At 44.8% G+C, this 24464-nt stretch overlaps 1 protein-coding gene across 1 annotated transcript; it reads left to right on the forward strand.

The window, feature by feature from the left end:
* Positions 1-1008: 1008 nt before the first annotated feature.
* On the forward strand, positions 1009-24126 carry LOC147315348 (sodium/potassium-transporting ATPase subunit beta-3-like). Its single transcript, XM_086262646.1, has 7 exons — positions 1009-1404; positions 12299-12427; positions 12520-12618; positions 19405-19592; positions 19668-19718; positions 19892-19978; positions 22698-24126. The coding sequence occupies exons 1-7, from the start codon at positions 1131-1133 to the stop codon at positions 22863-22865; spliced, it is 996 nt and encodes a 331-aa protein (XP_086118772.1). The 5' UTR covers positions 1009-1130; the 3' UTR covers positions 22866-24126.
* Positions 24127-24464: the final 338 nt, after the last annotated feature.

Here is a 24464-nt window from a genome sequence, read left to right on the forward strand (position 1 = left end):
CCCATAACAGGAGATACTAAACAAACAAACAAAAACCAGAAAGGACGTAAAAGTCTGGATCAGATAGGCAGCACTTAAGGCTTGGCTCCATTTTTCAGACTGCTTTGTTCTACATGAACCCCTCCATCATCACCCAAAGGTCCAAAACAAATAAAACTTGTGTCTTTATATATCATGTACCACCTTCTCACTACTAGAACCAGAACCTCTTCATTCAGTGTTCAGTGTCTGCTGAGTCTGTTTTCCTCCACATCTGAAACATGACTTTAAGTGTGCAAACATCATCTCAGAGAGAGTCAGGTGCAAGGAAATCAGGAGCCACTGTGTTTGTCGCTGTCACATTCGTGAAATATTACAACAGGACAGAAAAAAGCACTGAACAAAAGAGACAGAATAGATCCTCTTGCATTTCCTGGCTCCTTATTTCCTTCTTATTCCTCTTTTTCAGGTGGCTTCCTCCTTCTTTCTGTGTGTCACAACAGCATGACATCATCCTGCTTTTGCCCAATTACTTGCCACTGCAATTGTCACATGATTATATAATGTTGGTTTGACATGAATTTATTTCTGAGCAGCTTATTTTTTTCTTTCAGGGCTTATTTTTATTGTTTTATACAAAAATTACAGTGAAAGGGCTTATCAGGCATATTTTTTATTGACAAAAACACTGAATATCCTCGTCCTTCAGAGACTGACTGGTGACTTAACATTATATTAACCCATATCACACGATAGTAGGGTTATGGTTAGATTGGCGATAACTTTTGGGGATGTAAGAGTTAACTGATTAGAATTAATTGTAATTAAACCCCCCTACACACACACACAACAGCTGGGACAGACTTTAGGATGGATGGATGATGGTCTCAGCCTATTCTCACAACACAGTGCATCTTCATCATCATCATCATCATCATCATCATCGTCTTTATCACTGGAGACCCTCAGCCCTCACACATGCTCTGTGCTGCGCATGCGTCTCGTTCTGCAGCAGTCCCTATGTGCTTGTGTGTGTGTGTGTGATTGCGCGTGCGCGTACAGGGCTCCTCACGTAGATCCGACGGATCGGTTTATCCCAGCTGTTGGTGTTTAGCCTTGATTAGCCCAGATCAGTTTAGTCCGGCATCGGTATGTCGTCCAGTCCGCAGGTCCAGACCCAGGAACCAAATCAGGATCAGACCCAGGAACCGAACCAAGATCAGAACCAGGATAATACGAAGGAGGAGGTGAAGGCGGAGGAGAAAGAAGAGAAAAAGGAGGAGAAACAGGAAAAGAAGGACGACAAGAAAGAAGCGAATGAAGCGAAAATGGAGAAGAAGAAGGAGGAGAAGCAGGATTCCTGGAAGGATTTCATCTACAACCCGCGGACCGGGGAGTTTCTGGGCCGAACCGCTGGCAGCTGGGGTAAGAGAGGCGGCCAAAGAACCTGATCTTTTCCCGACAGTTGAAGTCTGTTCTGACCCGGTCTGACCCTACTCGGCTCGGTCGGTCACGGCTGTAATCCCGCTGAGCTAAGGGTGCCTGTCACGATGCGCGCAGCTTCACAGTGGGCCGAGCCGGATCGGGCCGAGCCGGGCTAATATGTGAGCTCGGATGAGTGATTTTCATTAACACAGCTGAAGATGTCAGAATAAAGCAGATTCACCCTCTGCGCCCTCAGGCGCGCCGAGTTCATGTTTAATTATGTAAAATCCTCTGCAACTCTGTGACGGTACTACAACATACTGCAGTATTTATGCTGCTGTACACCACAGCCTGCACACACTGTGTACTAATGCACACATTCAACACTAACATTTAATAACCATCGTGTTCATATTGATTTTAATCGTTGATGAGATTTAATGAGTCTGAGTGAAGCTCAGAGGGAAGACTGCTTATAAGATTTCTACAGTCATGACTGAGGTAAAATCGTTACTTATCATTTATTTACAAAAGACTAAGAGGCAGATTTAGGATCATCATCCTAACCCAGCAAAGATTTTAATAAAAGAGTTTGTCCGTTCCGTCGTGACTACGAAAAACAAAACTGTTTTAAAAGCTTTCAGTCTTAACATGAAAATAGGATCAACACACTGAGGATTTATTAATAAATTTCCAGTTTAAAAAGTTCAGTAATGCTGATGACATCGCAACCGTGACTGAATTAATGTCTCTGGGGTTACAGCCAACAGTATCAAAGACACAACTCATCAGAACTGTTCTCCTCACTTCCACCTTCATGTCCTCATTTTTGGGCTTTCTAGAGTAGCTCAGCATGACTCTGTTCCAAATAATCCTCCTTCATCTGAGCCTGGGCCTTGGTCTTAAGTTCATCTTGTTTGAAGGAAGCCATTTTGGCTCCTTAGTTTTAGGTCCCTGTGGAGCAGGAGTTATCTGACAGGAAGTGAGAAAAACCGGTTGATTTTTAAATGATTTAGGCTACGTCTACACTAGCCCAGATAAATTAGTTTGAAAACGTTCCACGTCCACACTATCGTTTTCATCCATTTTCACAGAGGTGTGCGTCCACATTGAAACGGCCAAAAACGCTTACATTCCAGTTCTGCGCATGCGTGAAAAATAAGAAGATTCAACCTGCCTCATTTCTTTTTTTCTTTTTTTTTTTCTTTTTATAAACTTTCAGGTGTTCTGGGAATCCATCCTACCTGAAAAAAACATCCTACCCAATGTTTCTGCGCACAACACCGACACCGAATTAGCTTCTTTTTCTCTCACCCATCCGGAATACTTCTTAAGGTTATGGTTATGGGTAGGGTTAGGTTTAGTTGCAAGTCACTGTCAAAATTATAATGCAGGTAGGACGTTTTGTCAGAGTAGGATGGTTTCTCAGAACACTGGCTCTTTGAAACGTTGCAGCAAAACGTCGAGGAAAAGCAGAGGTTTTTTTTTAAAGGACTAACAATGAGGTGGAGTTGTTGCTGTGAGTAACACAAAAGTACAAAGTTTAAAAAGCGAGTGAGAATTAAAGAATTTGAAGAAAAGCTCTCTGGAGCATGTGCAGACTGATATTAATCTTTAATAGGGCTGTCAAAATTGAGAACAGACAAAACAACTGCTGTAAATTGCCCTCTGCTATTTTAGTTTAATTGGTCACATGACTGCATCACATAACTAAAATGTGTCATTGTTTTCAAAAAGGCTCCGGGTTTGCTGTCCACACTGCAACGCAAAAATGGGATTTTCAAATGTATCTGCTTTGGAGAGCGTTTTCAAAACGCGGTTTTCCTTGACCAAAAACGCCATCTCAGTGTGGACAGAGAGAAAAAGATGCATTTTCAAACAAAAACGTATTAGTGTGGACATGGCCTTAGTCTGTTCAGCATCAGTGCGAAGTGATGCTGGATGTTTAGGCAGAAGTCTGAGCTGATAATGATACAAAGCTGATAAAACACAGCCTGACAGGAAAAAAATGAACACACAGATAACAGACTGAACTTAACAATACATGCTGCTTTAATTACTGTAAACCCTCTCTAATGCATACAAAAGTACTACTTTGTAACTCATTTTTTTGGCTTACACATTCACCAAACAATATCTTGGTTTAATCCTGGAAAAGGGATCCTTTAGAGTTTGTGTCAGGAAAGACATCTGATGAAAAGTATTTGCCAAATCAGGTATTCTCGTGAATACAGGAGCTGGGCGTAGCTTTTATTTAGAAAAGTTTTTTTTTCTTTTTTTCCCATGTACATACTAATTTAACTCTTTACAAACACCAGTATGGTTTCTGTAAACCCCCCCTCTACCAACCAAATTAAACAAACAAAACACCCCCTCTTCATTCCTTCACCATATCAAATTTAACTGAATAATAAGAATTTTAATTGACCAGTCAGCAGTTACTGGAAAAGCTCCAGAATATGATCACATTTCAGGTTCCTCAGTAGTCTGTTCTAGGACCATTAAAGTTCTTCGTGTATAAAAAAACATGGCACTCCAATCAGTTACTTGCCAGAGGTTTCTTCCTGTTAAAAGGGAGTTTTTCCTTCCCACTGTCACCAAAGTGCTTGCTCATAGAGGGTCATATGACTGTTGGGTTTTTCTGTATCTATTACTACCTTACAGTATAAGGTGCCTTGAGGTGACTGTTGTGATTAGGCGCTGTATTAATAAAATTTGAGTTAAAATGAAGCCTAGAAGACAGCTAACAGTTATGTCTGTGAAGGTTCTCAGTCATCCAGGTCATCGTAGTCAAAGGAGCTTGCAAAGAAAAGCGTCTGGACTTCTTTAAGTTGCTTGAAGACGTTTCACCTCTCATCCAAGAAGCTTCTTCAGTTCTGAACTGAAGAAGTTCTGAAGAAGTCCAGACGCTTTTCTTTGCAAGCTCCTTTTAGCTAACAGTTATATCCCCCTGCCACACCCCTAATAATCAGGCTATAAGACTTATAGCTGCTACACCTGAAGTCTGATTGCTAGTTTGATGCTTTGTGCTTGTCCAGCTCTTTCAGATTACACAAAGGCATGTTTGTTTTTTGTTTTGGTTTTTTTTTAATGAAAAAGCTGTGTTTCTTTATTGCTGCATTGCACCTGTGGCATTAGGTTCTTTCAGTAAAGAGTTTGCATGTTTTCCCTGTGTGTGACTCCCACCAGGGGCAGGGATAGCTCAGTAGGTAGAGTGGTGGCCCCATGATCGGAAGGTCGGGGGTTCGACTCCACTGAACGGCTACCCTGAGGTACCCCTGAGCAAGGTACCGTCCCTACACACTGCTCCCCGGGCGCTGCACTGGCGGCTGCCCACTGCTTCACTGGGTGAATGGGTTAAATGCAGAGGAACTATTTCCCTATGGGGACTAACACGCACACTTTACACTTTACACCACCCTCTGGAACACAAACTTGGAGTAATCAGGACTCTACAACAACTCCGGGCAGAAAATGTTCCCTCTAAGCCTGAAGGGAAAAAGAGGGAATCCACACATGTAAATTAAGCTCCTAAAACATGCGGTTATCATAATTGAGCTTTTATCAAGTCAGCAAATATGCAGAGGAGAGAAGGTCAGACACCAGTTAGGGAGGATAAGAAAGACAAACAGAACAACATTGTCATCCTTCATGTATCAGGTTTATCAGAGAAACTCAGGAGCATCTTGTCTGTGAAGCTTCTCAGTCATCCAGGTCATCGTAGTCTAAGGAGCTTGGGAAGAAAAGCGTCTGGACTTCTTTAAGTTCCTTGAAGACGTTTCACCTCTCATCCAAGAAGCTTCTTCAGTTCTCTGCGCCAGGAGTGTCTTCCCAGAGTAGTACTAGCCCAGCCACACACTCAGACACAAACTAAACAATGTAGTGTAGCTGTGCAGTGCAGCGAGGAGAGCTCAGACCTCTATACTGGAGACACCAAACAGCCACCTCGACAGGACTCAGCTGTACATCTGCATCTGAAGGTCAAAGGTCACTCTTTGAAGATGCCAAATCTCACATGATGGACAGGGAAGACAGACGGTTTGAACGAGGAGTGAAAGAAGGAGTGAGGAGTGAGCCGGTGTGTACCTGGACGCCCATCCCCGGACACAAAGAACCACCAACGCACCGATGTCTGAGGGAGTCCGCCACTGGCAGGGGAAGTGGTGGTAGGGGGAGATAGGCCTCCATACCTTGGAGGGCCTAAGATGTCCCCAGAGAGGTGGCGCCTGACACCCAACCTGACATATAGACACAGACATACAGGCACACACATATACAAACATCCATTCCCACCCTCATGCTCTCATATACACTTACTCCACACTCAACCAACGTGGAGACAGACATAAAGAGACGCTGTACACACGATCACACTCCCCAAGCGTACTCTAAGCCCCGGGTCTAGGTACCCTTGCCCCTGGAGGGGGGGAACTGCACCCAGACCCAGGTGGTGTTACCCTTTTCCCTGCGGTGGGGGGAGGCAGACCGCCCCGACTCCGCAGCAGCAGGGAGGCCCCACACTCCAGACCGCAGTCGGACGGCCAACTCCTCCTCCTAGCCACCCCGCTCCAGCAGGTCGCAGAGAATGGGGGTGAGAGAAGACTCCAAACCTCCCTCCACCCGCTCATTGTAGTGTTGATGCATGTGTGTTCTAAGGTGCATTTAAAACCCAGGAGGGCATGGAGCTACCTGCCAGAGAGCAGCAGGTAAGCGCATGGTCCCTCCTGCTAGCCCTCAATGTCTACGTGTATTTAAAATTGAGAGGTGGGCAACGACGCCAGGGGTGGGGTGTACACCCTGATGGTACTTTGGATTCCGTGTATCGTGCCCACCCCCAAGATCCTATATGTATGTGTAATGAGAGTGTGAGTAATGTGAATGTCTAAGTTGTGGGATAAAATTGAGGCAGAGGCAGCCAGAAGGGGACGGGGGGTGGCCTCCTCTGCACCCTGGTGACATACCCCTACTCCAAGGTCCTGCATGTGTGGGTAGTTGTGGTGGAGCGGGAAGAGGGAGGCAGCTGGAGATGGGGAGGGAAGGAAGGGAGGGGCAAGTGACCCCTCCCTGGGGCCAGCTCCCCCGCTGACCCCAGTAGGCACCCCCATACTCCGCGACCCACCAGGGAAAGGGGGCCCAGGCCCATCCAGACCGGGGCCCAGCGCAGCAGCGCCCCCCGGCCCCACAGAGCCCAGGACAGTCCACCCAACCCCACCACAGAGAAAACTGCACCCACCCCACCATCCACTCTTCTTCCAGACTACATAAGACAATAAACACCCAGGCTGAGATCTTCCTCCACCTCTCCTGTATCTCCCCCTCCTGTAGAGAGAGCCCCTGAGGAGAGGAAAGCTCCTGCAAGATGTGACAATCTTCCCCACCAGTTGAAGAGCCCCCCAGGTGGCTCGATGCACCGGCGGCACCCTGCTCCAGGGCTGGGCCCCCATGCACCCACCCGCCCACAACCCCGGCAACACACCAACCAGGACCCAAGCCCCCTGTTTCTGTAATTGTTAATCCACCAGGAGGTACAAGCTCTTTAATCAAGCTGATAATTTTATTGCTAAAATATATTTTGTCATTTTGTTATCCATGTTTTAAGATGCCAAATTAAAGTTATGTGTTTTCCTGAACAGAAGTAATAGTTTAAGTGGGCGATAGATCATAAAATCAAGCACAACTGTTCAGTTTCTTCAGTCTGACTCCCTTCTGCTTTCCTGCCCTAGAGGTGCAAGCACATTTAACTTTCCTTACAAGTGAATCAGAGAAAGTGGTGCTGATAAAGGTGTAGAAATGGCTCTGTAAGCAGTTTTATGCAGCTGGTATGGACTTCTTTGGTTCACAATAACTCAGATGTACTAATATAGTACAGTAGTATGAACAAAATGTGCTTGAACTAGTTTTTTTTGTTAAGAATGTTTCCATGCCACATCCCTCCCCCCACCTCGGCCAGTCCGAAGACCTCTCCCTCCTGCTCTCCCCAGCCTACACCCCCCTCAGATGCAGTACCAAGCCCACCACAAAGACAGTTACAACCTGGCCTGAAAATGATCTCTCCAAACTGCAGGACTGCTCCACACAGACAGACTGGGACATATTTCAATATCAGAACCTAGAAACTTTCACAGAATCAGTACTGGGGCTATGGCAGCCTCGCTTCTGTCGGTCTGCCCCAGGGCAGCTGTGGCTACAACCGTAGCTTGCCTCCACCAGTGTGTGAATGTGAGAGTGAATGAATAGTGGTATTTTAAAGCGCTTTGGGTGCCTTGAAAAGCGCTATATAAATCCAATCCATCATCATTATTATTATTATTATTATTATTACTGGACTACATCAAGTTCTGTATTGGAAATGTGACTGTGGACAAAAGCATTCGGGTTTTCCCAAAACAAAAACGGGCCAGGTTCGATCACTCCTTGAGCCGATTTGAAAAGAGGAATTAAAGACCATAAAAGAAGCATCGAGTCCCAGCTGTCGAGCAACAACACACAGGAGGTGTGGTAGGGCATACAAGACGACATAAACCACAAAGGCAGCACTGTGAAAACAGTGCACTGAATGTACAGCTGCCAGAGGAAATAAATCGCTTCTTCACCAGCTTTGAAACGCCACAACAGCAGTACTCATCTGCTTCAGCCCTGCTCTCATCCTCACCTGGTTCCTGCACCGCTCCACTCACTGTAGCGGAGCACGATGTCAGACATGTGCTCCTAGCAGTGAACCCCAGGAAGGCCAGATGGAGTCCAGATGGAGTACCTGGCAAGGTGCTAAGAGCATGTGCCCACCAGCTCACCCTCATCTTCACCAGAATCTTCAACCTCTCACTGGATCAGGCAGCCATCCCATCCTGTCTAAAATCAGAAACAAACATCCCAGTGTCGAAGAAGTCTCCCATCACCAGCCTGAACGATTACCGCCCTGTGGCCCTCACACCGGTAATCATGAAATGCTTTGAGAAACTAGTCCTTCAGCACATCAAGGACTACCTTCCCCCAGAATTCGACCCCCACCAGTTTGCATACCGTGCAAACAGATCCACAGAAGACGCCATCGCCCTCCACTCTGTGCTGAGTCCCCTAGAACATGCATGTCCCAGTAAAACAATCATCCCAGACGTCCTCATCATCAAACTGGTCACTCTTGGCCTCCCGCCTCTCACATGCGCCTGGATAAAGGACTTTCTCACAAACCGGCCCCAGACTGTAAGACTCCGCCCTCATCTCTCCTCCACTCGCACACTGATCACCGGCTCCCCACAGGGCTGTGTGCTGAGCCCCCTCCTGTATTCTCTCTACATCCACGACTGCAGTTCAACCCAAAACAACAATCTCATCATCAAGTCTGCTGATGACACCACGGTAGGCTGCCTCATCTCAAAGGGAGACGAGGCAGCCTACAGAGAGGAAGTCGTGAAGTTGGCAGCCTGGTGTTCAGAGAACAGCCTGGCACTGAACACTAAGAAAACCAAAGAGGTCATTGTCGGCTTCATGAGGCACAGCACTGACTTAGCCTCTCTTTACATCAACGGGGAGCGTGTGGAGAGAGTCCACACCTTCCAGTTCCTTGGTGTCCTCATCTCTGCTGACATCTCCTGGAGAGACAACATCTCAGCGGGCGTCTGATGTTCTACTGCTCATCCATTGAGAGCCTGCTAACAAACTGCATCACGGTATGGTAGGGCAGCTGCACTAAGGCGGGTAGAGTGAGGCTTCAGAATGTAGTTAAGGCAGCACAGAAGCTCATCAGCTGCCCTCTCCCCTCCCTGATGGACATTTTCTCCTCCTGCTGCCTCAGCAGAGCAGCAAACATCATCAAGGACAGCTCCCACCCTGGTTTCAACATGTTCAGCCTGCTTCCCTCAGGGAGGCGGTACAGGTGCATCAGCACAAAGACCCACAGACTCAAGAACAGTTTCTTTCCAAAGGCCATAACCATCCTGAGCTCCGATAGCACAGCCCCACCCCCACATTTTTCCAGTTCCCTCCATAAATCACCATTGTGTAATACTAAATTCTATGTGCAATCACCGGTAACTGTATATACAAAACCCAGTTTATTTATTTATTTACTTTTTCTTTTCTGTCTTTTACACCTGATTGTAAATTTGTACATTTTATTTATATATATATATATATATATATATATATATATATATATTGATATTGGCCAGCCGCTTGAGGAGGTACACCAGAGAGATAGAAGGCAGGAGAATAAACCAGCTGTTCTCCACAGAACCAGCAAAGGTGTACTCTCAGTGGCAAGGGAACAATGAGAGAACAGCACCACCAAGGCTGGAGACGGAGCAATACTGGAAGAGCATATGGGAGAAGGATGCAACCCATAACGGCAATGCTCAGTGGCTAGAGGATCTGAGGGCAGACCACAGCGACCTCCCTGAACAGGGTCCAGTAACCATCACAGTGGCAGATATCCAAGAAAGGGTCTCCAGTATGAAGAGTTGGACAGCACCAGGGCCCGACATGGTTCACGCCTACTGGCTGAAGAAGCTGACTGCACTCCACGAGCGTCTGGCAGCACAAATGAACCAGCTGCTAGTTAACGAAAGACACCCGGAATGGCTAACTGAAGGCCGGACGGTCCTGATCCCCAAGGACCCCAAGAAGGGACCGGTCCCCTCCAACTACCGACCAATAACCTGCCTCAGTACTACATGGAAGCTCCTGTCAGGCATCATATCGGCTAAGATGAACAGGCACATGGGTCAATACATGAGCGGGACACAGAAAGGAATTGGCAAGAATACCAGAGGTGCAAAACACCAGCTACTGGTAGACAGAACAATCAGCCGAGACTGCAAGACCAGACTGACCAACCTGTGCACTGCCTGGATTGATTACAAGAAGGCCTATGACTCAATGCCCCACAGCTGGATACTGGAATGCCTAGAATTGTACAAGATCAATGGGACCCTAAGAGCCTTCATCAGGAACTCAATGGGGATGTGGCGTACAACACTAGAGGCCAACTCCAAGCCCATAGCACAAGTTACCATCAAGTGCGGGATCTACCAAGGAGATGCTCTGTCCCCACTGCTGTTCTGCATAGGCCTGAACCCCCTCAGTGAGATCATTAACAAGACTGGCTACGGATACCGACTACGGAACGGAGCAGTTGTCAGCCACCTCCTGTACATGGATGACATCAAGCTGTATGCCAAGAGTGAACGAGACATCGATTCACTGATCCACACTACCAGGCTATACAGCAATGACATTGGAATGTCGTTCGGACTGGAGAAGTGTAGTCGGATGGTAACAAAGAGAGGGAAGGTAGTCAGAACTGAGGGGATTGAACTACCAGAAGGCAACATTGCAGACATAGAGGACAGTTACAAGTACCTGGGGATCCCGCAGGCAAATGGGAACCATGAAGAGGCCGCTAGAAAGGCTGCAACCACCAAGTACCTGCAGAGGGTCAGGCAAGTCCTGAGGAGTCAGCTGAATGGTAAGAACAAGATCCGGGCCATCAACACATACGCCCTGCCCGTGATCAGGTACCCTGCTGGGGTAATAAGCTGGCCAAAGGAGGAGATAGAAGCCACTGACATAAAGACAAGAAAGCTCCTGACCATGCATGGAGGGTTTCACCCCAAGTCCAGCACCCTGAGGCTGTACGCTAAGCGGAAGGAAGGGGGCCGGGGACTGGTGAGTGTCAGCACCACAGTCCAGGATGAGACAAGGAACATCCAAGAATACATTGGGAAGATGGCCCCAACTGACCGAGTGCTCAGTGAATACCTCAGGCAGCAGAAACCCAAGAAAGAGGAGGGAGACGAGGAACCATCATGGAAGGACAGGCCCCTGCACGGTATGTACCACCGGCAGATAGAGGAGGTGGCTGATATCCAGAAATCCTACCAGTGGCTGGACAAAGCTGGACTGAAAGACAGCACAGAGGCACTAATCATGGCAGCACAAGAACAAGCTCTGAGTACAAGATCCATAGAGGCTGGGGTCTATCACACCAGGCAAGACCCCAGGTGCAGGCTGTGTAAAGATGCCCCAGAGACTATCCAGCACATAACAGCAGGGTGCAAGATGCTAGCAGGCAAGGCATACATGGAACGCCATAACCAAGTGGCCGGCATAGTGTACAGGAACATCTGTGCCGAGTATAACCTAGAAGTCCCGAGGTCAAAATGGGAGATGCCCCCAAGGGTGGTGGAGAATGACCGAGCTAAGATCCTGTGGGACTTCCAGATACAGACGGACAAAATGGTGGTGGCTAACCAACCGGACATAGTGGTGGTAGACAAACAGAAGAAGACGGCCGTAGTGATCGATGTAGCGGTTCCCAATGACAGCAATATCAGGAAGAAGGAACACGAGAAGTTGGAGAAATACCAAGGGCTCAGAGAAGAGCTCGAGAGGATGTGGAGGGTGAAGGTAACGGTGGTCCCCGTGGTAATCGGAGCACTAGGTGCGGTGACTCCCAAGCTAGGCGAGTGGCTCCAGCAGATCCCGGGAAAAACATCGGAGATCTCTGTCCAGAAGAGCGCAGTCCTGGGAACAGCTAAGATACTGCACAGGACCCTCAAGCTCCCAGGCCTCTGGTAGAGGACCCGAGCTTGAAGGATAAACCGCCCGCAGGGGCGTGCTGGGTGTTTTTATATTTTTTTTTTTCATTGTTTTTGTTAACAATGTCCATATGTGTATATAGAGCAGCAGAACTGCCCCCCCCTTTGCACTGAGTATGAGATGATCTGTATCTCACTGTACAATCGTACAGTGACAATAAAGGCATTCTTTTCTATAATCACTCTTTAACTGTGGGTACTGGTTTCCATAGTATTTTTGATAGTCAACAATGGCTATTCTCTTGCTGTCTATTTAACCACAACAGTGAAACAAAGTAACATTTGAATGTTCTCTGTAGGTCTCATCCTCCTCTTCTACCTCATCTTTTATGGTTTCCTGGGGGGAATGTTTTCTCTCACCATGTGGGTGATGTTGCAGACGCTTGACGAAAATGTGCCCCGACATCAGGATCGAGTGGCCAGTCCAGGTGCTTTCATTTCCTGTTTCACCCTACTGCCACTCATCCTTACTTATGGTCATTTTTTTAAAATTTCAGTAATGACTTTGATTTTGTTGCAGGTTTGGTGATTCGTCCTCATGCAGTTGAAATTACTTTCAACCGCAGTGACCCAGAAAACTACAAACATTACATGCAACAGTTGCACAACCTCCTGCAAAGTGAGTACAACATGTAAACCGCCACACAGAGTCTCCAAACTCATTTCCAGGATTTCTGGAATTGTCAAAACTTGATCTAATCTTCATTGTTATCTTTTTACAAAAAAACAGCTAAACGAGAGGTTTTTGGACAAAGTTTGTGTTCTTCATTCTTTAAGCACCGGTTCGAGCACCGTTTAAGCACCGGCACCATTTCAAAAGTACTGTTGTTAACTTCACCTTTCACATAAAAGTTTGCCTCATCACTGAACAAAATCTTCTGCGTGAACTGAGGGTCCTGTTCCAATTTTTGTTTTGCCCATTCTGCAAATTGTGTGCGCCAATCTGGGTCATCCTCGTTGAGATGCTGCAGTAGCTGGAGTTTGTAAGGGTGCCATTTGTGAGTAGCTAATATCCGCCGGAGAGATGTTCGACTAATACCACTCTCCAGTGACATGCGGCGAGTGCTACGCTGTGGGCTCTTGCTGAATGAAGCTAGGACAGCCACTGATGTTTCTTCATTAGTGACAGTTTTCTTGCGTCCACATTTTGGCAAATCCAACACTGAACCGGTTTCATGAAACTTAGCAAGCAGTTTGATGACTGTAGCATGGGAGATGGGTGGTCTCGTAGGGTGTCTTGCATTGAAATCTGCTGCAATGACCCGGTTACTGCGTTCACCAGATATCAACACAATTTCGACCCGCTCCTCACGTGTTAACCTCTTCGACATATCAATGGCTGTGAACAAAGAGAAACTTGTAAATAACTCATGAAAGAATAAAGTTACGTTGAAACCAAGCACACCATTGTTTTTCTTGTGACATTACCAATACGTTTGATGTGTCACATGGCCGTCTTCCTATTGAAAAAACAAAAGTTGTATCCAAGATGGCCGACTTCTAAATGGCCACCATGGTCACCACCCATCTTGAGGAGTTTGCCCCCTCACATATACTAATGTGCCACAAACAGGACTTTAATATCACCAACCCTTCCCATGTTATTATGGTGTATCCATATAAATGGCCCTCCCTGTAGAACATCAGTGAACCTCTGTGCTAATATTATGCCCAAAACCTAGCTGAAGTAAGGGTGAATTATAGAAGTACTCCTGCAAATGACTTTGCTTATTCCAGGAAGAAAAGGACCAAGATGTGTTCAGACATGAGCTTGAACCATTAAGCTACCTAATGTTCGTTCTCAGACTAAGAATTTAGGTTGAAAAGCAAAATGTTTTTTTACACACATTTCAATGTTAGTGTTCCTGTAGCACATTTTCCATGTCAGTGAATATGACTGGTACATTTAATAGATCACTCTCAATATTGCTTGAAGAAAATAAAATAAATAAAATACAAATGACTGTGTGCTGGACGCATGGGTTTGTCTGTGTGTGTCCATCATGTACTGTTGTGTGCAGAGCTTCATGAAAGACACGTGGATATCATATTTATGGGATATCATTCAGTCTCGATCACCTTCCCTCTCATTGCACCACTTGGTGAAATGTATCCGGTCTAACATCCCAGCGTCCCCTCTGTAGATCATCGGTGTCTCAGAAGCCCAGGGTCTTTTTCGAGTGTAATTTGTTTCATAGTTAGATGCCTGACTGACAAATGTGTAAAACAAAAACTACACACATTATTCAAAACACATAGCGCACAGTCGTGAATTCCCCCTAATTTTGGTATGATCCGAGCTCAGGCACTAGGTGACTAAGCACAGCACTTACGCATGTGAGTGAGGGGGGAGCTGCTGCCTGCGAGTTTGCTGTAGGAGAAGCACAGCCAGGCAGACAGAGGAGAGCTTAAGTTTTACCAGGTACCAAACCAAATCATTCGTACTGTACAAATAATGTAAATATGACGGTGTATCACGAAAGATTGATGTCAAACTGATCACTTGACCCATATTACGTTACTTGTTCTTCAAGTGAATCAATAAATGGCGAAATGAAAAGCCGAACAACAACAATGCTGTTTGTTTAGAGAGTCTTAGCTTACATGTGTGTTTATTTCATATTTTCATTTGTTACCTTCCACGGCTAAACAAACTCTCTAAACCGGTTTCAGTTATGTACTGATTAACACAACAATGGACATAAGGAGCTTCTTTCACAGAAAAAACTCAGATGTTATTTTATATATTAAGCTTTGTATGTTGTTCAGTATATTTCTATGCAAAAAACGGAATTTCAACACACAGCAGTATATTCACAGTTTAAACCAGATATTTACACTTTATGGAGAAAACAAAAACTTTTTTTTTTTTTTTTTTTTTTACTGTTAAACATCAATTTAGAGTAAACTTGTTTTGTTTTAGATAAATAAATATTGAAATATCTTTTGAATTAGTTAAATGTCAGAATAAAGAGAGACAGAGCTTCTGTTTTGTATCACTTTCATCAAATGTAGGAGTACAAGTACACTAAGTATATTGTTAATTATAAGAAACTGCAGACGATTCCATTCTGAGCTGAAGAAGCTTCTGATTGGTTAGTAGAGTCCATGTGAGTAAATTGGTGGCACAGCTGTGGATGCATATAAGGCAAAACACAGAGCCTGTTTCTGTGACATGGGAAAATCAAGAGATGTTAACAAAACACCAGGAAAAGAATTGTGGAGCTCCATAAGTGTGGCTCAGTTTGAATACAATTTGGTGCCATTTACAATTAAGAAATACAGACAGTTTCTCTCTTTACTCTTAAAGTTAACAAACATGTTTTTATATTTATCTAAAAAATAAAGATTTAGTCTGATTTGATGTTACAATTAAAAAAGTGTTTTTAGATGAAGAGTTTGTAAATATCTGGTTTCAACTGTATATTTGATGATGTTGGTGTTTGGCTTGATTGTCAGCAGAGAGAGAGAGAGAGAGGGGGGGGGGGAGAGGAACAGAGAGGGGGAGAGAGAGAGAGGAGGATGAGGACAGAACAGAGATGGAACAAGAGCAAATCAAATCACTTTTATTGTCACATCACATGTGCAGGTATATTGGTACAGCACATGTGAGTGAAATTCTTGTGTGCGAGCTTCACAAGCAACAGAGTTGTGCAAAATACAATAATGTAAACAAGCAAAATACAAGAATGGCTACATCTGAAACTAATAAATATATGTACAATATATAATAGTATATGCATTTCTGGATGTGTATACTAAATATTTTTCTACGTGTGTGTGTGTGTGTGTACACATATTTTACAAATTAAATAGAGTAAACAATAAATAAAATAAAATATACAGAGTGAGACATGTGCAAAACAGTGGTGTTACTGTACAGTATGGAGTGCATAATGTTAAAGTTCCAGTAGTGAAGCTGAGGTGTCTATGAAGTGTTCAGCAGTCTGATGGCCTGATGGAAAAAGCTGTCTCTCAGTCTGCTGGTTCGGGACCGGATGCTGCAGAACCTCCTTCCTGATGGAAGTAGTCTGAACAGTTTATGGCTGGGGTGACTGGAGTCCTTGATGATCCTCCCCGCTTTCCTCAGGCACCGCTTCCTGTAGATGTCTTGGAGGGAGGGAAGCTCACCTCCAATTATCCGTTCAGAGCACCGCACTACTCGCTGGAGAGCTTTGCAGTTGTAGGCGGTGCTGTTGCCATACCAGGTGGTGATGCATCCAGTGAGGATGCTCTCAATGGCACAGTGATAGAAGGTCCTGAGGATGCGGGGGCTCATGCCGAATCTTTTCAGTCTCCTGAGAAAGAAGAGGCGCTGCTGCGCCTTCTTCACTGTTTTGTTTGTGTGTACTGACCACATAAGATCCTCAGCCAGATGTACACCAAGGAACCGGAAGCTGCTCACTCTCTCCACAGCAGCGCCGTTGATGGTGATGGGGGTGTGTACTTCTCTGCACCTCCGGAAGTCCACTATCAACTCCTTTGTCTTTGCGACGTTGAGGGTGAGATGGTTGTCTTGACACCAGTGGGTCAGGGAGCTGACCTCCTCCCTGTAAGCTGTTTCATCACTGTTGGTGATAAGACCCACCACTGTAGTGTCGTCCGCAAACTTCACAATGATGTTGGAGTTGTTAGTGGCTGTGCAGTCGTAGGTGTAGAGTGAGTACAGGAGAGGGCTCAGTACACACCCCTGTGGAGCACCAGTGTTCAGTGTGATGGGGGATGAGGTGATGCTGCCCAGTCTGACCACCTGGCGTCTGTCAGACAGGAAGCTAAGAATCCAGCTGCAGAGGGAGCTGCTCAGTCCTAGATCCTGCAGTTTCCTGTCCAGCTTCGAGGGAACGATGGTATTGAATGCTGAGCTGTAATCTACAAACAGCATTCTCACATACGTGTCTCTCTTCTCCAGGTGTGACAGGGCAGTATGTAGTGTCAGGGCTATGGCATCATCAGTGGACCTGTTGTGGCGGTATGCGAACTGTAGAGGGTCCAGTGAGTCGGGTAGTGCAGAGCAGATGAAGTCCCTGACCAGCTTCTCGAAGCATTTGCTTACGATGGGGGTCAGGGCTACAGGTCGCCAGTCGTTCAATGAGGAGATGGTGGAGGATTTGGGTACAGGGACGATGGTGGCCATTTTGAAGCAGGCTGGGACTACAGACAGAGAGAGGGAAAGGTTGAAGATGTGCGTGAACACTCCAGCCAGCTGAGCCGCGCATGACTTGAGGACGCGGCCGGGAATCCCGTCCGGACCAGTAGCTTTGCGTGCGTTCACCTTCCTGAAGCACCTCCGCACATCCTCCTCAGACACAGTGTGCGCACCGCGGATGACGTCAGTGCGCACACTGTCCGGTCTCATGGTGTTCGCTGTGTCGAATCTAGCGTAGAATACGTTTAGATCCTCACACAGAGAGGCCGTGGTCTGCGGTGTGCTGGTTTTCCCTCTAAAGTCTGTGATCGTGTTTAGTCCCTGCCACATACTCCGAGGGTTGTCAAACTGTTGCTCCACCCTGTCCCTGTACTCACGTTTGGCTGCTTTGATCGTCTTCCGGAGTTGGTAATGTGCGTGTTTGTAGTCCGATGTGTTCGCGGAGGCAAAGGTGGTGCTCCGTGCCGCGCGAACATCTCCGTTAATCCAGGGTTTTTGATTTGGGAAGGATTTAACTGTTCTGGATGGGACGACATCTTCCACGCATGTCCTGATAAATCCGCAGACTGAGTCTGTGTATTCATCAATGTCCCTAGCAGCCACGTGAAGCAGGTGGCTAAGCCCCGGGTGTATAAAGTGTCTGGCTCCACCTCTGCTGTAGATCCTGGTGAGGTGGATCAGTGAGTCCACTCATGATGTACTCTGAGCTCTGCCTCTTCATTTAGGTGTTTAGTTCCAGTCACATATGTCAGAGTAAGGATTTGAGTATGATGATGTACATTTTGACGGAAGCCAATTTAGCCTAACAGTACTATAATAATTTTACCTGGACTGAGCACACACTCTGGTAAAAACTGAGAAACTATATACAGCGCAGGAAGATCAGATCAGCAGACAGCATCAAACAACCCTGAAAAGTCGTGTTAATGTATGTAAACCACAGAAGAAACATTGCTTTTCACATAAACACTGCAGCACATCTGAGGTTGGATAGCTGCATGCTCACAGCCAACATGCCATCTATCTGTGAAACACAATGCAGGCAGTATCATGGATTGATAAAGCTCTGTGGCTGTCTGAATTACATGTGCTTGCAGTGATTCAAAACTGTATGAAACATGTTCAAAGACAAAAGAATTCCAACAGGACGGATGAAGAAGCTCATGTAAGAGTCCTGAGCTACACTGGCAGAAGGCTGACCGATAAATCAAAGAAATATTGATAAAGTGAAATGGTTTGTAGGCCGGAAAAGAGTGGAGTGCCCACTCCGGATCAGGGACGAGACCCTGCCCCAAGTGGAAGAGTTCAAGTATCTCGGGGTCTTGTTCATGAGTGATGGGAGAAGGGAGCGGGAGATCGACAGATGGATTGTTGCAGCAGCTGCAGTGATGCGGACGCTGTACCGGTCTGTTGTGGTGAAGAGAGAGCCAAGTGTAAAAGTGGAGCTCTCAATTTACCGGTCGATCTACGTCCCTACCCTCACCTGTGGTCAAGGGCTGTGGGTAGTGACCAAAAGAACGAGATCGCGAATACAAGCGGCGGAAATGAGCTTCCTCCGAAGGACAGCTGGCCTCTCCCTTAGAGATAGGGTGAGAAGTTCGGCCATCCGGGAGGGGCTCCGAGTAGAGCTGCTGCTCCTCCACATCGAAAGGAGCCAGTTGAGGTAGTTTGGGCATCTGACATCCCCTGGCGCCTCATGAGCGAGGTTTTCCGGGCATGTCCCACCGGGAGGAGGCCCCGGGGCAGACCCAGGACAGGCTGGAGAGATCATATCTTTCGGCTGGCCTGGAAATGCTTTTGTGTTCCCCCGGATAAGCTGGAGGAGGTGGCTGGGGAGAGGGAGGTCTGGGCTTCTCTGCTTGGGCTGCTGCCCCCGTGACCTCGCCCCATATAAGCAGAAGAAAATGGATGGATGGGTTTGTAGGATCAGAGCTAGAGCAGGGGTGGGGTACTCCAGGCCTGGAGGGCTGGTGTCCTACAGGTTTTAGATTTATCCTTGATCCAACACAGCTGATTTAAATGGCTAAATGACCTCCTCAACATGTCTTATGGTTCTCCAGGGAATGAACTCATCATTTGATTCAGGTGTGTTGACCCAGGGTGAGATCTAAAACCTGCAGGACACCGGCCCTCGATGCCTGGAGTTGCCCACCCCTGATCTAGAGTTGATCGACTTTACTGTGTGTTGTCTAATACGGTAGTGTCGACTCTGCCCCTGCTCAGACATACAAGCCTCATTTTGTCTTTCTTCCTCTTCAGGTTATAATGACAGTATTCAGGAGCGTAATGACTTGTGTATGGTGGGCGAATACACTACACAGGACAATGAGCCGATAAAGAAGGTTTGTCAGTTTAAACGAAGTACACTGCGTCAGTGTTCTGGTTTGCCTGACCCCAGCTTTGGGTTCAAGGAGGGGAAACCCTGCATCATAATCAAGCTGAACCGGGTCAGTGAAGCACTTGTTGATTTTAAAAAAGCCAAAAATGACTTGCGTGAATACTAATTAAAAACCTGTCTGCAGGTAATCGGCCTGAAACCAGAAGGAGATCCCTACGTCAACTGCACTGCCAAGGTAACCCACAACATGCAAATATCCCATGGTGCACCTGTGAAGCAGAGGAGAAACGTAAAAGGAGAATTCACCACATTTTTAGAAGTGCAAATTAGAAGGTTTCCGTAGTAAATGAAATTACTTTTTCGAACTATTAAATTGAAGAACTGTATATGTGCCTCACTCTCTCGTAGAGAGCCACTTCCTTGCAGATGCAGTACTTTCCGTCTGAGGGTCGTCTGGATAAGATGTTTTTTCCATACTATGGGAAGAAGTCTCACGTGAGTAAATATTGCATGCTGAGTACTTATTCAGAAGTATTTTTATGTAGCAAAAAAAAAAAAAAATCTGATTTATTTCTACTTTTCTATTTATGCAGGAAAATGTCAGAGCAACTTTAAGGTTAACAGATTTCCTCTCACTTTGACAATACTTCTATTTTTGAAGCGTCAAAGTTTACTTAACCTACAAGGAATGAATACAAGAATAGTATTTGATACAGGTTGCTAAGCTTTATTTAAATATTTACCTTTAATTTTAGTTGTAACGCACCAAATCACAACAACCATAAGGAGAGATCATTTGTAGGAACTGACGCTGCCATAGGTCTCGGCTGCTCAGGATTCCCATGATGCATCGAGTTTTTCTTCTTCAGTAACCTTGTGTTTATACATCACTCTGCATTTAATTTTGTTAAACTCTGTCTCTCTTCCACAGCATGTCTTTATCCTGTCTTCCTTCTCTCACCCCAACCAATCACAGCAGATGGCCCCGCCCCTCCCTGAGCCTGGTTCTGCTGGAGGTTTCTTCCTGTTAAAAGGGAGTTTTTCCTTCCCACTGTCGCCAAAGTGCTGCTCATAGGGGGTCATATAATTGTTGGGTTTTTCTCTGTATGTATTATTGTACGATCTACTGTACAATATAAAGCACCTTGAGGCGACTGTTGTTGTGATTTGGCGCTATATTGATAAAACTGAATTTAATTAAACTGAACACAATTTATTGTATACAGAATTAAAGCAGGACCCTCAAAGAAAAGAGAACCAATCTTACCATGGCCTAAAGGAGTATGAAACATTTGAGGATTAGCAACATTGCGAAGGCCTGAAATGCCAAGAAAGTCCATACACAGTTATATGAATTGATTTGTCAGTTCTCAGAAGAAATGCCTATAAGAGGCATGAGGAATTCCAATTTGCAGTGAAAAAGCCTGAAATCTAATGGTCCACCATATACAAGCAAAGGTGAGCCCATAAAGGGCAGGAAGTAAACATTCCTTACCAAATAAAGAAACCAGAACCTTACATGGAATGTGCCTGCAGTTTAAGGCAAGGTTTACAAATTTTAAGTACAACAATGACAACTTTTATCACAATCACTCAAACAGAACCCAAGACTGAGCTGAAGGGAGGAAAATGCATTTCATGAGAAAATTAATTATTTTTTAGTGTCTTGCTGCAAGAGCTGCAAGCTTACAAGGAGGAGGCTGCAGAGGGGTAAGAGGGGTAAATGCAATCATTCTGTTAGAATGACTGCAATTGATCTCTAGATCAACATAAATGACCAGGCTATTGGAATGATGGGGGAGATGGATAAGACTGGGAATTTCAGCTTGGTGACAGGGACTGGCCGATTGAAGGGAGATTGAAATGGGCAGCCATCTGCCGCCACTGGTTGGGGTTGGTGGGAGGAAGACATAACAAATGCCATAACTTAATAATCACCAATGATTAAATGCAGAGATGTATATAAAAACACAGTGAGTGAAGAAACGATACATCACGGGAAGCCCCTAGCAGCCTAGGCCTATGGCAGCAGACAAAGAGGGGTCTGAAATCTGAAGGCTCTGGCTCCCATCGTACTTGTGGTTCCCAGTGATAGCAAAGTACTGTATTTGGGTGATGCGCTACTGTGAAGTCTTTAAGATGAGATCAGGCTTAATTATTCACGACTGAGCATATGAGAAGGAGTTTAAATTCAATTCTGGATTTAATAGGGAGCCAATGAAGAAAGCCAATCGATATGAATTAACAAACCGCTGCAGCACAGTAGGTTTCATACCTAAGGCATGCTCTAATCGTTGTAAGAATGTAAAATACTATGGTAAATTGTATCGAATGCTGCACTGAACTCTAGCAGGACAAGCACACAGTTCACTCCACTGCCAGAGGCAAAAACATCATTTGTAACAGTGACTATACTGTTTCTGTACTGAAAGTTCTGAACCGTGATAGAAACTCAAAGAAAGGGTTTCTGATCAGTTAGCTGTTTCACAAATACTCTGTCAAGAATTTTTGACATAATATAAAGGTTGGTGAGCTGGGTGAACTGATAGATTTTTAATTACTGGCAGCTTTTAGGCCTGTAGTATGTAGCCCATTAATAGAGATGGGATGATCATATTTAAGATTGAAGGATTAACTAATGGTAGGACTTCTTTGTGGAGTCTAAAAAACATGTTGATGGTTTAGAAGAAGTAATTAAAGAAATTCATTCAGAAAGTTATCTTATCTTGTGGTTTGGGAGCGAGTAGCAAATAACATAATTTGGTCTTGTCCTTAATTTATGCAGTAGATGATGAAGTCTTTGTAGGCAGTCTGTAACCTAACCCTCCCAAACTTTCTTTGAGTTCTGATTTACTAAGTACATGGCTTTCTCAGCAGAGGTGGCAGGCGTGCATAGTGTTATTCATGCTCAGTTTTCCAGCTTTATGCCAAAGATTGAAGTTATCCTTTTGGCCAGTTTTCAAGACTGGGTTTGTAAGTTGAAGGTGTTATTTAGCTGAATAATTCTCTCCCATACAGTTCACCACTCAGGAAAACTGGAGCTCAGACTTCTTGGATTGGTCTGCCAGTACAATTAACTACACAACAGCCATATTTTTAGTTGGATAACTTCAATAAAATTGCTGGCAAAGGCTGCAGAAGACTCCTGTTAGATGAGGTTAAGCCAAGAAGATGGCTATGAGCTACAGCTAACAACCTCTCTCTCCGTTTACAGCCTGACTACGTGCAACCGCTTGTTGCAGTCAAGTTATTGTTCACAAAAGAAGACTATAACATCGAGCAGACGGTGGAGTGTAAAGTTGAGGGTTCTAACCTCCGCAATGATGATGAGCGAGACAAATTTCTGGGTCGCGTCACTTTTCGGGTCAAAGTGTCAGAGTAACCAGACATGACAATTGCCATGAACACCACAAACTGGGTTTACACTGGCAATTGGTCTCCAGTTCTGGATACTTTTTAACATGGACCTGATCTTATCTCTGTCTGTTCAGACTCTAAAGAAGTGATCAAATCTGGAGAAGTGGGAGATTTCACTGGTTTTACTGCCTATATCTTTCAGACCTCCTGTTTCAGACATAGTTAACCCCAACAGATGTTTTATTTGCTCCAGATCTGCATTTTATTAAAGAGAAAACCAGAGTAACTGACTGTAGTAGAGTCTGTTCTGACAGCTGGAGCAGATCAGGTCTGCTGTGGGGCGCATGTAAGCCAGCGGCACAATGATGTGTTGTTTTTAAATTTATGTATGTTAGTGATGTAATAAAACAGTAATATTATACCTGCCATGTCTGACAGAGGAGTGCAACACACTGAAATGTAGTTTACATGTGACCTGGTGGTTGGTAATCAGATTACCTACCATCCAACCAGATAATGCAACAGGAACTGCCTTTGAAATATTCATTGTACTGCAGTGAAGAACTGTGACTGTCATTAATTACATCAAATAATGTTAGATCCCATTTCTTCTGCTTTGTGTTCTGATGCAGTCTACAAAGAGCCCATTTAGTTCCTGTTACCCACTGTATTGAAATTGGCTGCTGTTTATCTAAAGGGTTCACATAAGTTCATTCCCAGGAAATAGGACTGAGTGCCCAAAAGACCAAATTTTGTTAAGATACAAAAAATACAGCATTAAATTTGACTGAAATAAAAACTTTTCTTCTTCAGTTTTTCACAGTTAAACATGAATAGAAATAACACTGCCTGTCCTGCTGTCATAAACATGGCCAGAAGATGTCACTGTTTTGTCATAAATCATGTTTGCAGAATTTCTTCAGATTCTTTTTCAGTATAATTTATTAGATATTTGTAAAAAGTTCTCCAGTGTTTATTAAGCATAGAATTTTTTTTAAGAAATGTGAATAATGTGTAACTGTAATAACTAGTGTTTTGGGACTATAGAAACAGATGAAACCAGCAGAGCTTTTCACCTTCATCACATGTCATTGTTTATAATATATATATATATATATATATATATATATATATATATATATACACACACACACCATTTTTTACAAAATATTCTGAACAAAAGGCACTACTTGAACGTTGTAAAACCATGTTTGTTTCTGGATGATCAAAAACAGGAAACCTAATGACACATACACTGCTGGAAATAAAACGAAGCTCTAACACTTGTCAGTGATTTAGTCTCTTTCTTTTAATATTATTATTATTATTATTTTTTTTAAGCTCCTATCAGACGTCCCTCTCTTTTTCATATCACTGGCCTTTTATATGGATTGAAGATTTCCTGTCAAAAAAAGCTTGTGCAGATGCAGAAAATAAAGGAACATGCGGTCTCTAAAAATTCATGCTGGATATCTATAATGATATGCACTAGGTAATGAGTTAGGAACAGAAGGATGCACATTGTATGATGAAAATGTATCTACCTACAAATGGCTGAATTTAAAGAAGCCTGAAAGTCAGTGTGGAAAAAAGTATGCATAAAGCTATTCCAGTTTCATGTAAA

The sequence above is a fragment of the Aulonocara sp. 'chitande type north' Nkhata Bay genome, linkage group LG14 (genome assembly GCF_057382095.1).
Source record: "Aulonocara sp. 'chitande type north' Nkhata Bay isolate Kocher_YH1m ecotype deep benthic linkage group LG14, A_spYH_male_GT1.1, whole genome shotgun sequence".
In the NCBI taxonomy this organism is placed as follows: Eukaryota; Metazoa; Chordata; class Actinopteri; order Cichliformes; family Cichlidae; genus Aulonocara; species Aulonocara sp. 'chitande type north' Nkhata Bay.